Source organism: Chiloscyllium plagiosum, unplaced genomic scaffold (genome assembly GCF_037043375.1).
Source record: "Chiloscyllium plagiosum isolate Xiang-an unplaced genomic scaffold, Cpla_swu_hap1 HiC_scaffold_7, whole genome shotgun sequence".
Classification (NCBI taxonomy): Eukaryota; Metazoa; Chordata; class Chondrichthyes; order Orectolobiformes; family Hemiscylliidae; genus Chiloscyllium; species Chiloscyllium plagiosum.
This window is the reverse complement of record NW_028270145.1, coordinates 75,342,055-75,360,234: the sequence shown is the minus strand read 5'-3', so window position 1 is coordinate 75,360,234 and position 18,180 is coordinate 75,342,055. Positions and strand designations below refer to the sequence as shown.

General features: G+C 40.6%; 1 protein-coding gene across 2 annotated transcripts in view; it reads left to right on the top strand.

Moving 5' to 3' along the window:
* dpp10 (dipeptidyl-peptidase 10 (non-functional)) overlaps positions 1–18,180 on the top strand; it is a 1,734,026-nt gene that overhangs the window by 1,709,498 nt on the left and 6,348 nt on the right. For both annotated transcript variants that reach the window (XM_087989191.1, XM_087989192.1), the window contains exons 23-24: positions 5,194–5,252; positions 6,236–6,308. In XM_087989191.1, coding sequence (XP_087845317.1) covers positions 5,194–5,252; positions 6,236–6,308 — 132 coding nt within the window. The remainder of the gene's footprint in view (positions 1–5,193; positions 5,253–6,235; positions 6,309–18,180) is intronic.

Below are 18,180 nucleotides of genomic sequence, written 5' to 3'. Positions count from 1 at the left end.
GTCATGCCAGAAGGCTGAAGGATAACAAATTTTGTTCCCTTGTTCAAAAAGGGGAGTAGAGACAGCCCTGCTAATTATAGACCAATGACCCTTATTTAGGTTGTGGGTAAAGTGCTGGAAAAGGTTATAACAGATAGGATTTATAATCATCTAGAAAGGAAATAAGTTCATTAGGGATAGTCGACATGGTTCTGTGAAGGGTAGGTTGTGCCTTACAAACCTTATTGAGTTATTTGAGAAAGTGACCAAACAGGTAGATGAGGGTAAAGTGGTTGATGTGGTGCATGTGGATTTCAGTAAGGCATTTGAAAAGGTTCTCCATGGTAGGCTATCACACAAAATACGGAGGCATGGGATTGAGGGTGATTTAGTGGCTTGGATCAGAAATTGGCTAGCTGAGAGAAGACAGAGGGTGGTGATTGGTGGGAAATGTTCATCCTGGAGTTCAGTTACTAGTGGTGTACCACAAGGATCTGTTTTGGGGCCACTGCTGTTTGTCATTTTTATAAATGACTTGGATGAGGGCCTAGAAGGGTGGATTGACGGTTGACACTAAGGTCGGTAGAGTTGTCAATAGTGCCAAAAGATGTTGTAGGTTACAGAGGGACATAGATAAGCTGCAGAGCTGGGCTGAGAGATGGCAAATGGAGTTTAATATGGAAAAGTGTGAGGTGATTCACTTTGGAAGGAGCAACAGGAATGCTGGGCTAATGGTAAGCTTCTTGGTGGTGTAGATGAACAGAGAGGTCTTGGTGCCCATGTACACAGATCCCTGGAAGTTACCACCCAGGTTGATAAGGTTGTTAAGAAGGCATACAGTGTGTTAGCTTTTATTAGTAGAGCGATTGCATTTTGGAGTCATGAGATCATGCTGCAGCTGTACAAAACGCTGGTGCGGCTGCACTTGGAGTATTGTGTACAGTTCTGGTCACCGCATTATGGGAAGGATGTGGAAGCTTTGGAAAGGGTTCAGAGGAGATTTACTATGATGTTGCTGGTATGGAGGGAAGGTCTTATGAGGAAAGGCTGAGGGATGTGAGGCTGTTTTTGTTAGAGAAAAGAAGGTTGAGAGGTGATTTAATTGAGACATATAAGATAACTAAAGGGTTAGATAGGGTGGACAGTGAGAGCCTTTTTCTCGGATGGAGATGGCTAGCACGAGGCGGCATAGCTTTAAATTGAGGGGTGCTAGATATAGGACAGATGTCAGAGATAGGTTCTTTACTCAATAGTAAGGGTGTGGAATGCCCTGCCTACAATAGTAGTAGACTCGCCAACTTTAAGGGTGTTTAAATGGTCATTGAATAGACCATTAAATGGATGAAAATGCAATAGTGTAGATTAGATGGTTAATACAGGACTGAAGATGTTATATCTGAATGCATGCAGTATAAGGAATAAGGTAAATGAGTTTGTAGCACAGATCAAAATTGGCAGGTATGAGGTGGTGGGCATCATGGAGATGTGACTGCAAGGGGATCAGGATTAGGAGCTGAATATTCAGGAATGTACATCCTATCAAAATGCTAGGTAGGTGGGCAAAAGGGTGGGGTTGCCTTGAAGAAATGAAATTAAATCAATAGTAAGAAACAAAGTATATGATCAGATGATGTAGAATCTGTGTGGTTAGAATTGAGGAACCACAAAGATAAAAGAAAACATAGTCAGAGTTATGTATAGGCCTCCAATTAGTAGTTGGGAGCTGAGGCATAAGATACACTATACAATAGAAAAGATGTGTAGGAAACACAAAGTTACAGTGATCATGGGGGATTTCAATATGCAGGTGGACTGGGAAAATCAGGTTGGTAGTCGATTGCAAGAAAAGGAATTTGTAAAATGTCTACGGGATGGTTTTTGGATCAGCTTGTGGTGGAGCCCACTGGGGAACAGGCAATACTGGATTTACTGTTGTGCAATGAGGCAGACTTGATAAGGGAGCTCAAGGTCAAAGAACCCTCAGGAGGTAGTGATCATAATAGGATTGAATTTATTCTGAAATTTCAGAGAGAGAAGATAGAAATGATATTACAGCTGAATAGAGACAACTACAGAGGCATGAGGGAGGAGCTGGGTAGATTTGGCTGGGAGAGGAGCCTCGCAGGAAAGACAGTGGAACAGCCATGGCAAGAATTTCTGAGAGTAATTCAGGAGACACAGTAGAGATTCCTCTCAAGGAAAAAGAAGCATGGCACAGGGAAGATAAGGCAACCATGGCTGACTAGGGAAGTCAGGGATAGCAAAATCAAAAGTGAAAGTATTTGATGTGGTGAAGGGCAGTGGGAAACCAGAGGATTGGGAAGCTTACAAAGACCAACAGAGGGGAACAAAGAAAAGGAGGGAGAAGATTAAATAGGAAGATAAGCTAGCCAGTAATATAAAGGAAGACTGTAAGAGTTTCTTTAAATATATAAAAAGAGAAGCAAGAGTGGACCTGGGCCATTGGAAAATGATGCTGGAGAGATAGCAGTGGGTAACAAGGAAGTGGATGAGGAACTGAATAATTACTTTGCGCCAGTCTTCACGGTGGAAGACAGGAGTAATATCCCAAAAATTCAAGAGAATGCCGGGGCTAAGCTGATTATGGTGGCCATCATGAAGATGAAGAAGCCAGAAAAACTGAATGGCCTGAAGGTGGATAAATCACCTGGACCACATGGACTACACCCCAGAGTTCTAAAGGAGATAGTTGAAGAGATAGTGGAGGTGTTAGGAATGGCTAGAATCAGGAAGGGTCCCAAAGGACTGGAAAATCACTAATGTGACATCCCTGTTTAAAAAGGAAGTAAGGCAAAATATAGAAAATTACAGACTGATTAGTTTAACCTCGATCGTAAAATCCTAGAATCCATTGTGAAGATTGAGATTTCTGAATATTTGGAAGTGTTCATAAAATAGGACAAAGTCTGCATGGTCTCAATCAAGTGGAGGTCATGTCTTACAAAGCTGCTAAAATTCTTTGAGGAAGTAACAAACAGTTTAGACCAAGGAGAGACAATGGATGTTATCTATCTCAACTTCAAGAAGGTTTTTGACAAGGTGCTGCACAGGAGGCTATTGAGTAAGATAAGGGTCCATTGTGTCACAGGCAAGGTGTTAGCATGAATAGAAGTTTGGCTATCTGGCAGAAAGCAGAGAGTGGGGATAAAAGAGTCTTTCTCAGGATGGCAGTCGGTGACAAGTGGTGTTTTGCAAGGTTCAGTGTTGGGACCACAACTTTTCACTTTATAGATGAAAGAACTAAGGGCATTCTAGCTAAGTTTGCAGATAATACAAAGATAGGTAGAGGGACAGGTAGCTTGAGGAAGCAGGGAGACATCAGAAGGATTTTGATAGGTTCAGAGAGTGGGCAAAGAAGTGACAGGTGGAGTACAATGTGGGAAAGTGTGAGGTCATGCACTTTGGAAGAAAGAATAAAAGCATGGACTATTTTCTAAATGGGAAGGAAATTCACAAGTCTGAACTGTAAAGACACTTGAGCATTCAAGTCCAGGATTCTCTCGAGGCAAACTTGTAGGTTGAGTCAGTAGTTAGGAAGGCAAATGCATGATAGCATTTATTTTGAGGACTTGAATATAAAAGCAGGGATGCACTTCAGAGGCTCTGTAAGTCTGGTCAGACCACATTTGCAGTATTGTGCACAGTTTTGGGTGCCATGTCTCTGGAAAGACGTACTAGTCCTGGGGCTTCAAAGGAGGTTCACAAGAATGGTCCCAGAAATGAAAAGCTTGACAAATGAGGAACATCTGAGGACTCTAGGTTTCTACGCGATGGAGTTTAGAAGGATGAAGGGGCATCTAATTGAACATACAGATACTGAGTAGCTTGGACAGAGTAGCTGTTGGGAAGATGTTTCCATTGGTAGGAGAGACTCAGACCCATGGGCACAGCCTTAGATTAAAAGGCTTTTTATAACAGAGTTAAGGAGAAACTTCTCCAGCCAGAGAGTGGTGAATCTATGGAATTCATTGCTATAGAAGGCTGTGGAGGCCAAGTCATTGAGTATATTTAAAAGTGAGATAGATAGATAGATTCTTGAGTATCAAGAGGATCAAAGGGTTACAGGGAGAAAGCAGGAGAATAGGGATGAGAAGCTTATCAGCCATGATTAAACGACAGAGCAGACTCAATGGGCTGAAAGGCCTAATTTCTGCTCCTATCTCTTATGGTTTCTTAAGAATGACAAATATCTGTTCATGTACCATAGCTTCTGCTTTCAGACAAGAGTGTATGTTCATGGCTCTCTTGAGAAATTCTAAATGTCAGTCATTTATCTTCTTCTCCTATTGACTGTTAACACCTTTTTTTAAGACAGTAATTGTTGAGCTGCCATTGCAATTGATGATATGCTGAAATATCCTCAATGGATCCAGTCACAGGTTATTTATTGAAATGAAAATGTGCTAATTTCTCAGCCAGACACTCATCACTCTAACCATGGTTGTGTTATATAAGTCTCTGCTGCCCTCTCCCACATCTTTTGACCGCAGCCATGAAAGGACCTTATTTAACTTTGTATGGGTAGATGGGTTTTAAACGAGGTAAAATCTCATCCATCTGCACAAAGACAAAGCAGATGAACACAATTACAAAGGATATTTTGTTTCATTAAAAGCTTTCACCCAGAGTTAGCTGGCATGTCACCTTTCTTTCTAAATCTTGAATTTAAATTGCAAGTAAATGGCATCTTTAAACTGGATTACAATTAACTTATTTTGGTGGGATTCTTTTATACTATTATTCAGTTTGTATTGATGATGGGAAGTAAAATTGTAGTTGCATACCAGACTAATAACTGCAGTTAGAATAGTTAATGAATAGATTTTAATGTAACCTTGATTATATTGTTCTTGCCGTAGTGCTATACTGATATGAGATTGCATTCAAGTGCTGTTCAAGGTGTCTTGATTAGCACAGAACAAGATGGCACAGTAATACTCCCTCTTGGCAAACAGTCCATGGATTTGAATTTTCTTTTAAATCAAATATATTCAGTCATGTTGTTTGCTACAAATTAATGATTCAGTAGAAAAGCTAAGACTTATGCCTCAGAAACTGGTCTCTTCATAGATTACAGAGCCAAATAGGAAAGGCCAAGGGTTCAGGTCAGCTATTGTTTATTGTTCAACATTGCTTCACAAAGATGAAGACACCATGCAAATATGGATTAAATTAATATTTTTCTTCATACAGCTTCAGCATTCACAGAACGATACCTTGGATTACCATCACGAGATGAAATCATTTATCAAGTGAGTTTTTTAAAGAAACCACTCAACGTATAAAGGCTAAGCATTAATTCAATTTTGGAGTAGAATTGCAACACATAATCCTAATCAAAATTAAAAAGGATCAGAGATGCGAATGTCCAAAAATCCAGACATCACACGACCTGCCACTGCATCACCATTCCAACTAAAATGTTTTAATTCCACATCTCTCAGATTTGTACACGTCAATTAATTGCCACTTATGTATGCAAATGTCCGTGAGTCAGAGGGTCTTATCTACTACTGAGTCACAATACTACCATTAAAAGATGGTAATAGACCCCAGGAAACAGTGGTAAAGGCCCCAAGTTATGTCTGTCCTGGACATTTTTATGTACAGACTTTGATTTCTTTCTAATATCATTGAAAAAAATTTGATGTTGATGCAACATTCACATAAGTTTCCTCATAATGGTGAAATTTCTGCCAGAAACCTACTGCACTTATACAATCAGCTTCAGTCCAGGATAATTAGTTTTAGATTAGATTAGATTAGATTAGATTACTTACAGTGTGTGGAAACAGGCCCTTCGGCCCAACAAGTCCACACTGACCTGCCGAAGCGCAACCCACCCAGACCCATTCCCCTACATTTACCCTTTCACCCAACACTATGGGCAATTTACCGTGGCCAATCCACCTAACCTGCACATTTTTGGATTGTGGGAGGAAACCGGAGCACCCGGAGGAAACCTACGCAGTCACGGGGAGAATGTGCAAACTCCACACAGACAGTCGCCTGCAGTTCTAACCATTGTGCCACCATGCATATTCCAGATGAAAATACTATTCTGCTGAAATTCCACTACAAGAGGGAGATAAGCATTTAGTTTTCACAGCTAATTCCCTTTTAGTCTTTTAAAATCACATGTGTATTTAGAGGCAATAATTTGTTTTAATATAATTAATCAAGTAATACTGTGTTTAACATTCATATTAATAACTCCATTTTGGTTTTATTGCAGGAATCTAGTGTATTACAAAATGTTAATGAAATCAAAGATGAGAGTTTCCTGATTATACATGGCACTGCTGATGGTAAGACTTACTGTAGCCTGCCTCTCATATTCAAGCATATACTGTCAGCTATCCCCCAAGATATTTTACAATGTGTTTGATAGTGGCTTCATAATGATGATATTCAAGGTGTTATAGTCATTTTTGTATCCAAGGTTTTGGTGGAAGTTGAATACATCTTAATTTTGTCAAAGTATTTAACAGCACATTCACTAAGAACTCCAGAATGGGTGGATACATCTATCTATCCTTTAGCCACTCCATCTCTGTTACTTTACTTCCCTTTCTCTCAATCTCTCACACCATGTTGGCTATTTTAGGTATTTACTTAAACTCTGTAGAACTTAAATATTTTTTCACCTATCTGTTACTATACAAATATGAAAATTTGCATATGTTGCTCTCCTTCAAACAAAGCACGACTGATGGGAGAGTTGACATTTCTGTCAAGGTTACGCTCAGCTTCAATAATGTCAACAAGGAAAATGCTACCATTAGCTAATGGCAGCAGTGTTTCAAATGAGATTTATAAAATTGCTAGTCCCTTTAATTTAAGATAAAATGAAGAAACTCTTGTGACCGGTTCTAAAGTCTGTCTAACAATAGGCTTGGGCAAGGTGGTTGTTAAAAGATTAACATGACACGCACACAGACACTCACACACACTCCCACACTCACATATGCATCCTCTCAGACTTAACTACTTTATACTCACACATACATATACACTCTCTGACAGACACTCACAACCCCCCACCCCAGACACACACACATTCACTCCTACAGACACACACACTCCCACACTCTCACATGAACCTCTCACAGACTTAGACACTCTACACTCACATATACACTCTCTCTCACACTCACAACCCCTCACCCCAGACACAAACACACACACACACAGATACGTTTGTGGGGTGAATTTGTACTTGCAGAGTTACATTGTACTTTGCTCAAAAACTGCATGAATCCATGTAAGACTCTGTTAACTCACTTTTTAGATTGGAATCAGTCTAACCATTATGGCACAGACAGGGAACCCAGGGTTAACACCTTCAACATATTATCTGGCTAACACCAATTGTTACAGTTAACCTGAGAATGTAACTTTTAAAAAATAGTTTTGTGATTTACATGTGAAAAAAGTAAAACTATCATGGTATTCAAACAGATGAAAGACTCAACAAACAATCAAGGTATTTTTCAATGTATAATTTCAGTAACATCACACTGTAAACTTTTGCAATAAATCTTGTGTCTTACAATTGTATCCTCCACAACCACCCTGATGAAGGAGCAACGCTCCGAAAGCTAGTGCTTCCAATTAAACCTGTTAACATAGAACATTACAGCACAGTAAAGGCCCTTCGGCCCTTGATGTTGCACCGACCTGTCATACCAATCTGAAGCCCATCTAACCTATACTATTCCATGTACGTCCATATGCTTGTCCAATGACGACTTAAATGTACTAAAAGTTGGTGAATCTACTAATGTTGCAGGCAAAGCATTCCATACCCTTACTACTCTCTGAGTAAAGAAACTACCTCTGATATCTGTCCTATATTTATCACCCCTCAATTTAAAGCTATGCCGCCTTGTGCTCGCCGTAACCATACTTGGAAAAAGGCTCTCCCTGTCCACTCTATCTAACCCTCTGACTATCTTATTTGTCTCTATTAAGTCACCTCTCAACCTTCTTCTCTCTAACGAAAACAGCCTCAAGTCCCTCAGCTTTTCCTCGTAAGACCTTCCCTCCATACCAGGCAACATCCTAGTAAATCTCCTCTGCACCCTTTCCAAAGCTTCCACGTCATTCTTATAATGCGGTGACCAGAACTGTACACAATACTCCAAGTGCGGCCGCACCAGAGGTTTGTACAGCTATAGCATAACCTCATGGTTCTGGAACTCGATCCCTCTATTAATAAAAGCTAAAACACTATATGCTTTCTTAACAACCCTGTCAACCTGGGTGTCAATTTTCAAGGATCTGTGTACCTGGACACCGATATCTCTCTGCTCATCTACACTACCAAGAATCTTACCATTAGCCCAGTACTTTGCATTCCAGTTACTCCGACCAAAGTGAATCACCTCACACTTGTCCGCATTAAACTCCATTTGCCACCTCTTAGCCCAGCTCTGCAGCTCATCTTTGTTTCTCTGTAACCTACAACATCCTTCATCACTATCCACAACTCCATCGACCTTAGTGTTGTCTGCAAATTTACTAACCCACCCTTCTATGCCCTCATCCAGGTCGTTTATAAGGTTGGACTATAACCTGGTGTTGTGTAATAATTAATTCAATATATTTAGTCACCTCTTCAAAAAGTTCAGTTTAATCAGACAGACAGTATTTCCCTCTGACAAATGCATGTTGATTATCCCTGATCAATAGAGAAAGTGAGGACTGCAGATGCTGGACACCAGAGTTGAAAAGTGTGGCACTGGAAAAACATAGCAGGTCAGGCAGCATGTGAGGAGCAGGAGAATCAATGTTTCAGGCATAAGTCCTTCATCAGGAATGAGGTGGGAATTTGGGAGGGGGGGGGGGCGCAGCAGGGGTAGTGGGAGGGGGGGAAGGGGGCTGAGAGATAAATAGGAAGGAGTGGTGGGCCGGGGGCATGTTAGGTGAGAAGGTGATAGGTAGATGCAAGTGGGGTGTGATGGTGATAGGTCAGAGGGGAGGGTGGAGTGAATAGGTGGAAAGGAAGAAGGACAGGTAGGACAGTTCAAGAGTGCGATGTCAAGTTGGATGGTTGGATTGGGATGGAGGTGGGGGTGAGTGGACTTGAGGAAACTCGTGAAATCGATGTTGATGCTGTGTGGTTGGAGGGTCCCAAGGTGGAAGATGATTCGTTCTTCCTCCAGGTGTCATGTCGCTTGGATTTGGTGGTGGAGGCGGCCCAGGATTTGCATGTCCTTGGCAGAGTGGGAGGGAAAGTTGAAGTGGTTAGTCACAGGACGGTGGGGTTGTTTGGTGTGTGTATCCTAGAGATGTTTCCTTAAATGTTCCGCGAGTTGGCATGATGTATCCCCAATGTAAAGGAGACCAGATCAAGAGCAATGGACACAATAGACGAGGTGTTTAGATGCACAGGAAAATCTCTGCTGGATGTGGAAGGATCCTTTGGGCCTTGGATGGAGGTGAAGGTTGGAGGGGGGGAGGTGGTGTGCAGGATGGGGGAGGAAGGTGAGGAGTTGGTGGGCGCAGGTTTTACATATCTTGCAGCAAGGGAAGGGACCAAGAGTGGAGGGTGGGAGGCAGCGATCTAACGAGCGAGTCTTGGAGGGAATGGTCTCTGCAGAATGCTGATAGGGGGTGGAGAGGGAACTATATTTCTGGTGGTGGGGTCTGATTGTAGGAGATGGAAATGGCAGAGGATAATGCATTGCATCCGGAGGTTGGTGGAGTGGAAAGTGAGGACAGTGGGGTTCTATCCTTGTTGTGGTTGGAGGGGTGGGATTGAAGGGTGGAGGTGCGGGAAGTGGAGGAGATGTGCTGGAGGGCATTGTTGATTGCGTGAAAGGGGAAAATGTGGTTCTTGAAGTAGGAGGCCATCTGGGATGTTCTGGATTGGAATTGCTCCTCCTGGGAGCAGATATGGTGGAAGTGGAGAAACTGGGAGTAAGGGATAGCAGTTTTACAGGAGGATTATTACATAATCAATCCCTACCTTTTCAAGTGCTGATTAATCCAATCCTTCTGAATTTCTACAATAAATTTCCCGACCATTGACATCAGACTAACTCCCCTGTAATTACCTTGCCTATCCCTGCTCCCCTTCCTGAACAAAGGAACGGCATGAGTTATCTTCCCGTCATCCTTTCGCCTGTGGCCAGGGTTACAAAGAATTGAATATATCCACCAGGGCACCAGCAGTATCCACCTTTGTCTCCCAGTGCAGCTTGGAGAACATCTCATCAGGCTCTGGGCACTTATGTGCCTTTATGCTGCTAAAACATCCAATATCCTCCTTATTGATCTACAACCTCACTATCCCAACTGAAATCCCCAGCTCCATCTTTCTCTCTGTGAATGTAAATGAGCATAATCATCTCAGACTTCACCCACACCACCTGCTGCAAGCATTTCCTTGGTAATCCTCTTACTCTTAATATGTTTATAAAATGCCTTGGGTTTTCCTTGACCCTATTGACCAAAGATATTTCATGGCCCCTGTCTGCCCTTCTAATTTATTTTAAGAAATACTCTGCACTGTCTACACTTCTGAAGGACTGCTCCTGTTTTAAATGGACTGTACCTGACATATGCTTCCTTCATTTTCTTTATCAAACTCTCAACATTCCTTGACATCTTGGGTTCCCTGGACTTGCTGCCCTTGCCTTTCACTTTTAAGGGAGCACCGTGGCATTGAATTCTCACCATACCACTTTTAAAATACTCCCACTTTATCAACAAGTAACTGCTCCTAGTCAGTTTGACAGATCCTGTCTAGTGATATTGTAATTGGTCTTTGCCAGTTTCAAACATAATTTCAACACCATCCATACCCCTTTCTATAATGACTTTGAAACTTAGAGTTATATTACTATTCCCCAAAATCCTTACCAAGTAAAACTTCAAGAACTTGATTGGCTTCATTTCCCAAGATTAGGTCTAGCACTGTCTCATCTCTGGTAGGATGACATAAAAGCACAAAAAGTTCTCCCGGAAGCATTTCAAAATTTCCACTGTGTCTAATCCTTTCATGGTAAGATGATCCCAATTGATGTTAGCAAAGTTGAAATTCCCTATAACTATAATGCTGTTTCCCCCTCACCTTTCTGTGGTTTGCCTATGTATCTGCCCCTCTATCTCCTGACTGTTGAGAGGCCCACAGTATAAACCTAACAAAGTTAGTTGTCCCTTTTATATTTCTGTGGTCTACCCATTTGAAAACCTAAGAAATTCTCCCACAGTACTGCAGTCATGATGGCTCAGTGGTTAGCACTGCTGCCTCATCACATCAGGGACCTGGGTTTGATTCCAGCCTTGGGCAGTTGTCTGTGTGGAGTTAGTACATTCTCCCTGTGTCTGTGTGGGTTTCCTCCGGGTGCTCCGGTTTCCTCCCACAGTCCAAAGATGTGCAGGATAGGTGAATTGGCCATGCTAAATTTCCCATAGCATTCAGGGATACATAGCATTAGTTGGGATAAATGTAGGAGAATAGGGTAGGGGAATGGGTCTGGGTGGGTTACTTTTCGGAGGGTCGGTATAGACTTATTAGACTGAAGGACCTGTTTTCGCACTCTAGGGATTCAAATATTGATATAGCTCCCACCTCTCTTATCTTCCCCCCTGCATCCCACCTATAATGTCGATATCCTGAAAGTTGAGCTGCCAATCCTGTCCTTCTTTCAACCACGTCTCAGTGATTGCATCAATATCATATTTCCATATGTTGATCAACACTCTAAGTTTGTTTATCTTGCCAGTCAAGCTCCTTGCATTATAATATATTTAATTTAACTTCCTGGACATCTCATGCACTTTATCTTGCCACTGTCTTCTCCACGTACTGGACTATCCTAGTATTATTTCTATATGGTATTACACCTTGTTCCCGATTTTACATCCACTCTGTGATCTATCCCCCTGCCAAATTAGTTTAAAACCTCCCTAACAAGGGGAAGCCTCCCAGCAAGGATATTGGGCCCATTCTGATTCAGGTGCAACCTGTCCAGCTTGTACAGGTTCCAATGATCCAAAAATCTAAAGCCCTCCCTCCTGCACCTTCTCTTGAGCCACACGTTCATCTGACCTCTCTCCCTATTCCTATATTCAGTAGTCCATCACACTGAAAGTAATCCAAAGGTTACAATCTTGGTAGTCCTCCTTTTTAACCTGCTACCTAACTCTCCAAATTCTTGTTGCAGAACTTCATTTCCATTTTTTTTTAACCAATGTCATTGATACTGACATACACCATGACTTCTGATACTATTGAAGACTTGTGCTGTATAACTAATCTTGCCCTCAGACAAAACTTTTCCTGTACAGTTACAATACTGGTATCTATACAATAATGTGGAAAATTACCCAGGCTGTCCTGTGCACATAAAATAAGACAAATCCAACCTAGCTAATTACCACCTGCAGCAAAGTGACAGGACATTTCATTGACAGTGCTATCAAACTGCATTTACTCAATGACCTGATAAATTATTCATTTAGCAGCTGATTCCACAATCCTAATCATCCACTAGGGAGCGATAGTCTCAAGCAATTCTTTGGCCCTGCCTCCAGCTGGTGCTCAGTGTAAATTATAACTTGATACGTGCACATGTAAGCGAGAGATGAAAACGTATTTCTTCTTTGAAAGGGTCACTAGTGATTGAGGTCCTCTTCTGCAGAGGAAGCCTCATCACTGAGTATATACAAAGCTATTTTGGATAATACATCTGATTGACAAGGGAGTCAAAGGTTATGGAGTAGGCAGAAAATAGGAGTGAGGGAAATGGTATAATCGGCTATGATCTGTTGAATACCAGAGCAGACTCAAAGACTTAACTCCTAATTCTTATGCTCTTTTTTTCCTGCTACTTCCTTCTTTTATCAGGATAATAAAAATAGATTTTGACCTGGAAATGTCTTGGGAGTTCTGCCAATCTCCCAGTAGACTAACAAAGCTCCAAGTGAAACAACAAACAAACATCTGCAGCTTTTCACACCATTTCTTTGGGGGCCCTCTTGGTCTCCCACCAAAGATAGTGCAGATCAGGAGAATCTCTGTGGAAATGCAGTCTTTTCTTAAATGATGCAAAGACTTTCCAGTCGTACACAATTGAATTATAAGGTATAAACAGTCCCTGTAGGAATGAATTGCGATGCTTGTTGTTATAACAGATTGTGCACATGAATGAAAAGTTGCTATTGTAGGCTTTATTTAGTTGAACGGATGGAATTGTAGTAATTCAACTTTCTGAAGACACTTTGTTTTTCCCCAGTTTATTGAAGTCTGCAATAGGTACTTAGGATTAAAGTACATCGCATATCTGCATGGGTTCTTGGTTTTGTCCATGGTTGACACTTGGTCATTTGGCATAACAGATGAAAGGACAAAATGTAGTGTGTGAGAGCATACGTTAGTGAGAGTTAACACTAACTTGGCAAAAGGTTATAAAATACCACCGGGGTTGGAAAGGTGACATGAGGGTTATAAAGGACTATAGTTGGTGAATAGAAGGGTTCAGGTTGGAATGGATATTAAGGGTTATGGTGCGTGGCTGCAGGCATGAGATGGCATGGATGGGGTATGGAATCCAATCTGTGATACCGTGAGGAACAAAGGCTGGAGAGATGCATTTGTTTAATTTTTTTGAGAAAACTACCTAGGGCCAGCCTCTGTATCTGGCAGCTTCCAGTCTTATTCAAGGGTTACTCATCTTGAGTCCTGCCCCCATTCCACAGAACGAACACTGATATCTGGGCAGTAATTCCTAAAGGTTAGATTCGCGGATTTGAAATTTGAATTCTCCTGATTCTGCGCACCTGATAATCAGATAAAAGTTCTAGCGATACAAAGTAAACAGGATTCCACTTCTGATTTCAAAACTGTACAATACTAGCTTAGCTCAGCTGGGGTCATATTCAGGTGTTACAATGGGCCTTAGCACCTCGACTTTAGATTCAAAAACTGCTTTTTGCCATTTTCTCATTTCAACAATTTTGTTGAGATTCAGTCAGGACAGAGTTAGTGTGGACTACAATATTTCTAGTGGTTAAACAGCCAACCTATATGCGTTTCTGTAAGCAATAAAGTATTTTTTATATTTTCTTGAATCAAACAGCAAATTTTTACCAGTTAACTGAAAGAATCAAAATCAAGCACCCGGCCTTTGTGTAATCATTTGGGCCCAATTTCTCTCACACACAGACACAGGTATTAAGTTAAACATAATAGGGTCCAATACAAAGGAAGATGAAAGTACATACTATTTAGAGTTCTTTGGCAGTATTTGAGACATAACTGAAACCAATTTTGTTTAGCTTTGTTTTGGATGCAGTCAGTCATTGCAAATGTTGTAATTCTTGCAAAGGTCTTGATTTGCTGTTGCTTTTCTCTCAGATGTGATCTTTTTTGCAGACCGGAGCACAATTTAAAGACAGTAAAAGAGAAGGAAGTGAAAGTACTGTAGCCAAATTTGGAGATGACACAAAAATAGGGAGGTTGTGACAAGAATACAGGGAGGTATTGATAGGAAAAGTGGGCAAAAAGTTGGCCCTTGGATTATAACATGGGAAAATGCGAAGTTGTTCATTTTGGAAAGTTCAACAAAAGAATATGATATTATTTAAATACAGAAAAGCTACAAAAGGCGATCCTAGGGGTATTTATGCATGATATTAAGGGCGGCATGGTGGCACAGTGGTTAGCACTGCAGCCTCAATGTGCCAGGGACCCAGGTTCAATTCCAGCCTCGGTTGACTGTCTGTGTGGAGTTTGCACATTCTCCCTTTGTCTGCGTGGGTTTCCTCTGGGTGCTCTGGTTTCCTCCCACAATCCAAAGATGTGCGGGTCAGGTGGATTGGCCACGCTAAATTGCCTGTAGTGTTAGGCGCATTAATCAGAGAGAAATGGGCCTAGGTGGATTACTCTTTGGAGGGTCGATGCAGACTTGTTGGGCCGAAGGGTTGTTTCCACACTGTAGGGAATCTAATGTAATTTTTAAAAATATATACAGGAGGCTCACACAAAGGTACAGCAGATAATCAGGAAGGCAAATGTAATGTCAGCCCTTATTTCGAAAGGTTTGGAGTAGGGAAGCCTTCCTGCAACCGTGCAAGGTGCTGGTGAGACCACAGCTGGAGTATCGTGAGCAGTTTTGATCCTATCATTTAAGAACAGATATCATTTTATTGGAGGCAGTTCAGAGAATGTTCACCGGGATGATCCTGGATACGGAGGCATAGTCTTAAAAGCAAAGACTGAACAGGTTGAACTCTACTTGCTGGAGTTGAGAAGAATGATAGGTGGTGATCTCATATAGGCTTTCTAAAGGGCTTGGCAGGTTAGATTCTGAGAGGATGTTTCTCCTCATGGAAGAGTTTAGAATCAGAGGTCAAAGTCTCAGAACAAACGGTCAATTTAAGACTGAGATGAAGAGGAAGTTTTTTCTCTCAAAAGGGTAGAGTGTCTTTGAAACTCTTTGCCACAGAGATCTGCGCAACCAAAATCCTTGTGTAAAATTAAGGCTGAGATGGATAGATTATTGGTCGGGAGGGGAAATCAAGGCTGAGGAGGAAAGGACAGGAAAGTGGATGTGAGGAATATTGGATCAGCCATAATCCTATTGAATGGGGGAGCAAGCTCAAGGGGCTAAACATCTGATTCCTTTTCCTATTTGTTGTGGTCTTATAACCCTTATTCTGGATGTAACTGTATATATTTTTTAACTCTCTCTCTGCAGCTAAATCCTCTCTTTTAATCATGGTTTCTCACAACAGAGGATGTTTTGATGCATCAAACCTGGCTGGTGGCTATTTTTACTAACAATTTTAATGGTTCATTCAGATTTCCGCTTTTGCTGTGGACCTAGTTGGGGTGAAGAAGGATGGTGTTTCACTCTTGCTATATGCATAAAAAGTTCTGGAGTTACATCTTTGCCTGAGCAATATCTTAGTCACAAAGTGTCTCATTTTTGCACCCTCATGAGCACATGTTTCAAAACGTTAGCTTTCCACAAATGCTGCCTGACCAACTGATTTCTTGTATTAGTTTATGTTGTACTGTTCATGGAGAAGAAGGCATCTCCGAGCACTTTAAATGAAAAAGGAAATGGTAGAATAGATATCAGGTACAGGAAAATTGGTGGAACATGAAAGGTAAAATGCCGTAACTCGAAGTTCAATTGAAAAGCTAAACTTGGAGAATTTTGAAAGCAGAAATAGAAAGTAAATTAAAACAAATAGGGACACAATTCTAAAGGACAAGAGTATGATGGTCAGAAGAAGCCACCAGCAGTGAAGCTGAGATCGAGGAAGGAAAAGAAGGATGTTAAAACAGTAAAGTGCTTATGCAAAAAACTTAAAGCAAACGACTATTGTTAAAGTTAAATGCGAGTTTCTGATTCTTAAGGTATTTCTTGATATCATGTAGAGTGATAAATTGGTTAAAGACTGGCATCTGATCTGCAGGGAATCTCAGGAGGAAGCCAAGATAGATTACCCATTTGACATTTGGCTAGAGATTAGTCACGATGCTTCAACTTTGATTTTTGCAATGATGTGCTGGGCTCCCCCATCTTGAAGATTTATTAGTTAATGATATTTAAATTCTGCAAAGGGAACCCATATTTCCTGAGCATTAGCCTGGGCATCTGAATTATTAGTTTACTGGCACTGCTACTAGGCCATCACCACCTCTTACTCAACAGTAATACCCGAGAATGGCAATACAAGTGTTGCAGTCTTTTAAAAGTGTCTATTTTCGCCATTCCCAATGTTGTAAATCTTTCAGGAATGGATTTACCACTTTAAACTTAGTCTGCGTAGTAAAAGCAAGCCCGGGATATAAATTTGCAATGGATTAGCAGCTAATTAAAATTGATGAGAAGTATTCCAATTCTAAAGGCAGCCTGTCAATGAAAGGAATTTCTGGACCTTCAGAGAATTACAGTATACTTTTAAAAACAAAAAGAAACATCAGATTGAATCTGAGTGAAACATCAATCTTAAAGTAAAAACAAACTAAAGCCAAGTTTGAGGCATCTGAAATGGAGAGGAAACTTTATACACCGCTGGTTGTTTACCTGAGAGAAAAGTAAGCTCGGTGAAGTTATTATTCAAGTAAACCAAATCTTAAAAGAAATAGAAAAATAGAACTCCTTAATATACTTGCATTTTTCACAAATTCTACAGAGAGAAAACATGAATGTCAACTTATGAGGAAATGTATAGAACACATTTAAATTTATTCTAAGAGGTGTGGACTATTAACAGAGGCCATGGGTTCAGTAGGGTGGAAAGAGCTAAGAAACATTAGTTCAATAATTACAAAACATCTATGCAACAGTAACAGTCACATCATTTAGTTGACTGTGCTGATTTTTATTCCATGACTTTCCTCCCATTCTATTGGCTGTTTTGTAGCCTTTTAGCAAATCTTTGTTACCCTTTATCTCATGTACTCTTACTGTTGGTCTTTGAAAGCATGTGAGCTATTGACCTCAACTTATTTCACATTTTAACCTCAAATTTGTCCTTACTTCCATATTGACCACTAACATGTATTAATGGCTCCTAGTTTTGGATTCACCTACAAATGAAAAGATTCTGACCTCATCTAAACTATTCAACTCATTCATAATTTTAAAGAAATCTTAAACCTGTTCAATCTTTTCTGAGAGCTGCAATCGGTGTTCTGATATTATGAATATAAACTCTTTTTTACATGTTCTCCAGGTTTCTGTGAACATTGCACAATATTCTAATAGTAGTCTGACCAGTGTCCTATACAGATTCAGCATAACTTCACTACTTTTGAATTAGTCATCTCTTGAAATCAGTTTGTTAGTTAACATTTTTGATTGTATTGTTCATCTGCTTTGCTGCTTTATTCGTTTGTTCTCCTGCATCCTTAGATCATATTATTCTTCTAGATAGAAATAATATCATACAATGTGGCAAAGATTACTTGTAAAACAGAGGATTGAGAAGGTTTTAAAATCCAATAAAAGATGACTGGAAAAAAAGGGACAAGTTAAATTTTGAGGGTAAACTTGCAAGTACTATCAAGACAGATAGTAAGAGGTTCTTTAAAACATTTTTTAAAATGTCATGTGATGCCAGTGACCATAGGGCCCTTAGAGAATGAGGTGAGGGAAATAGGAAATTGCAGAGGAATTGAATGAATACTTTGTATCAATCTTCACAGTAGAA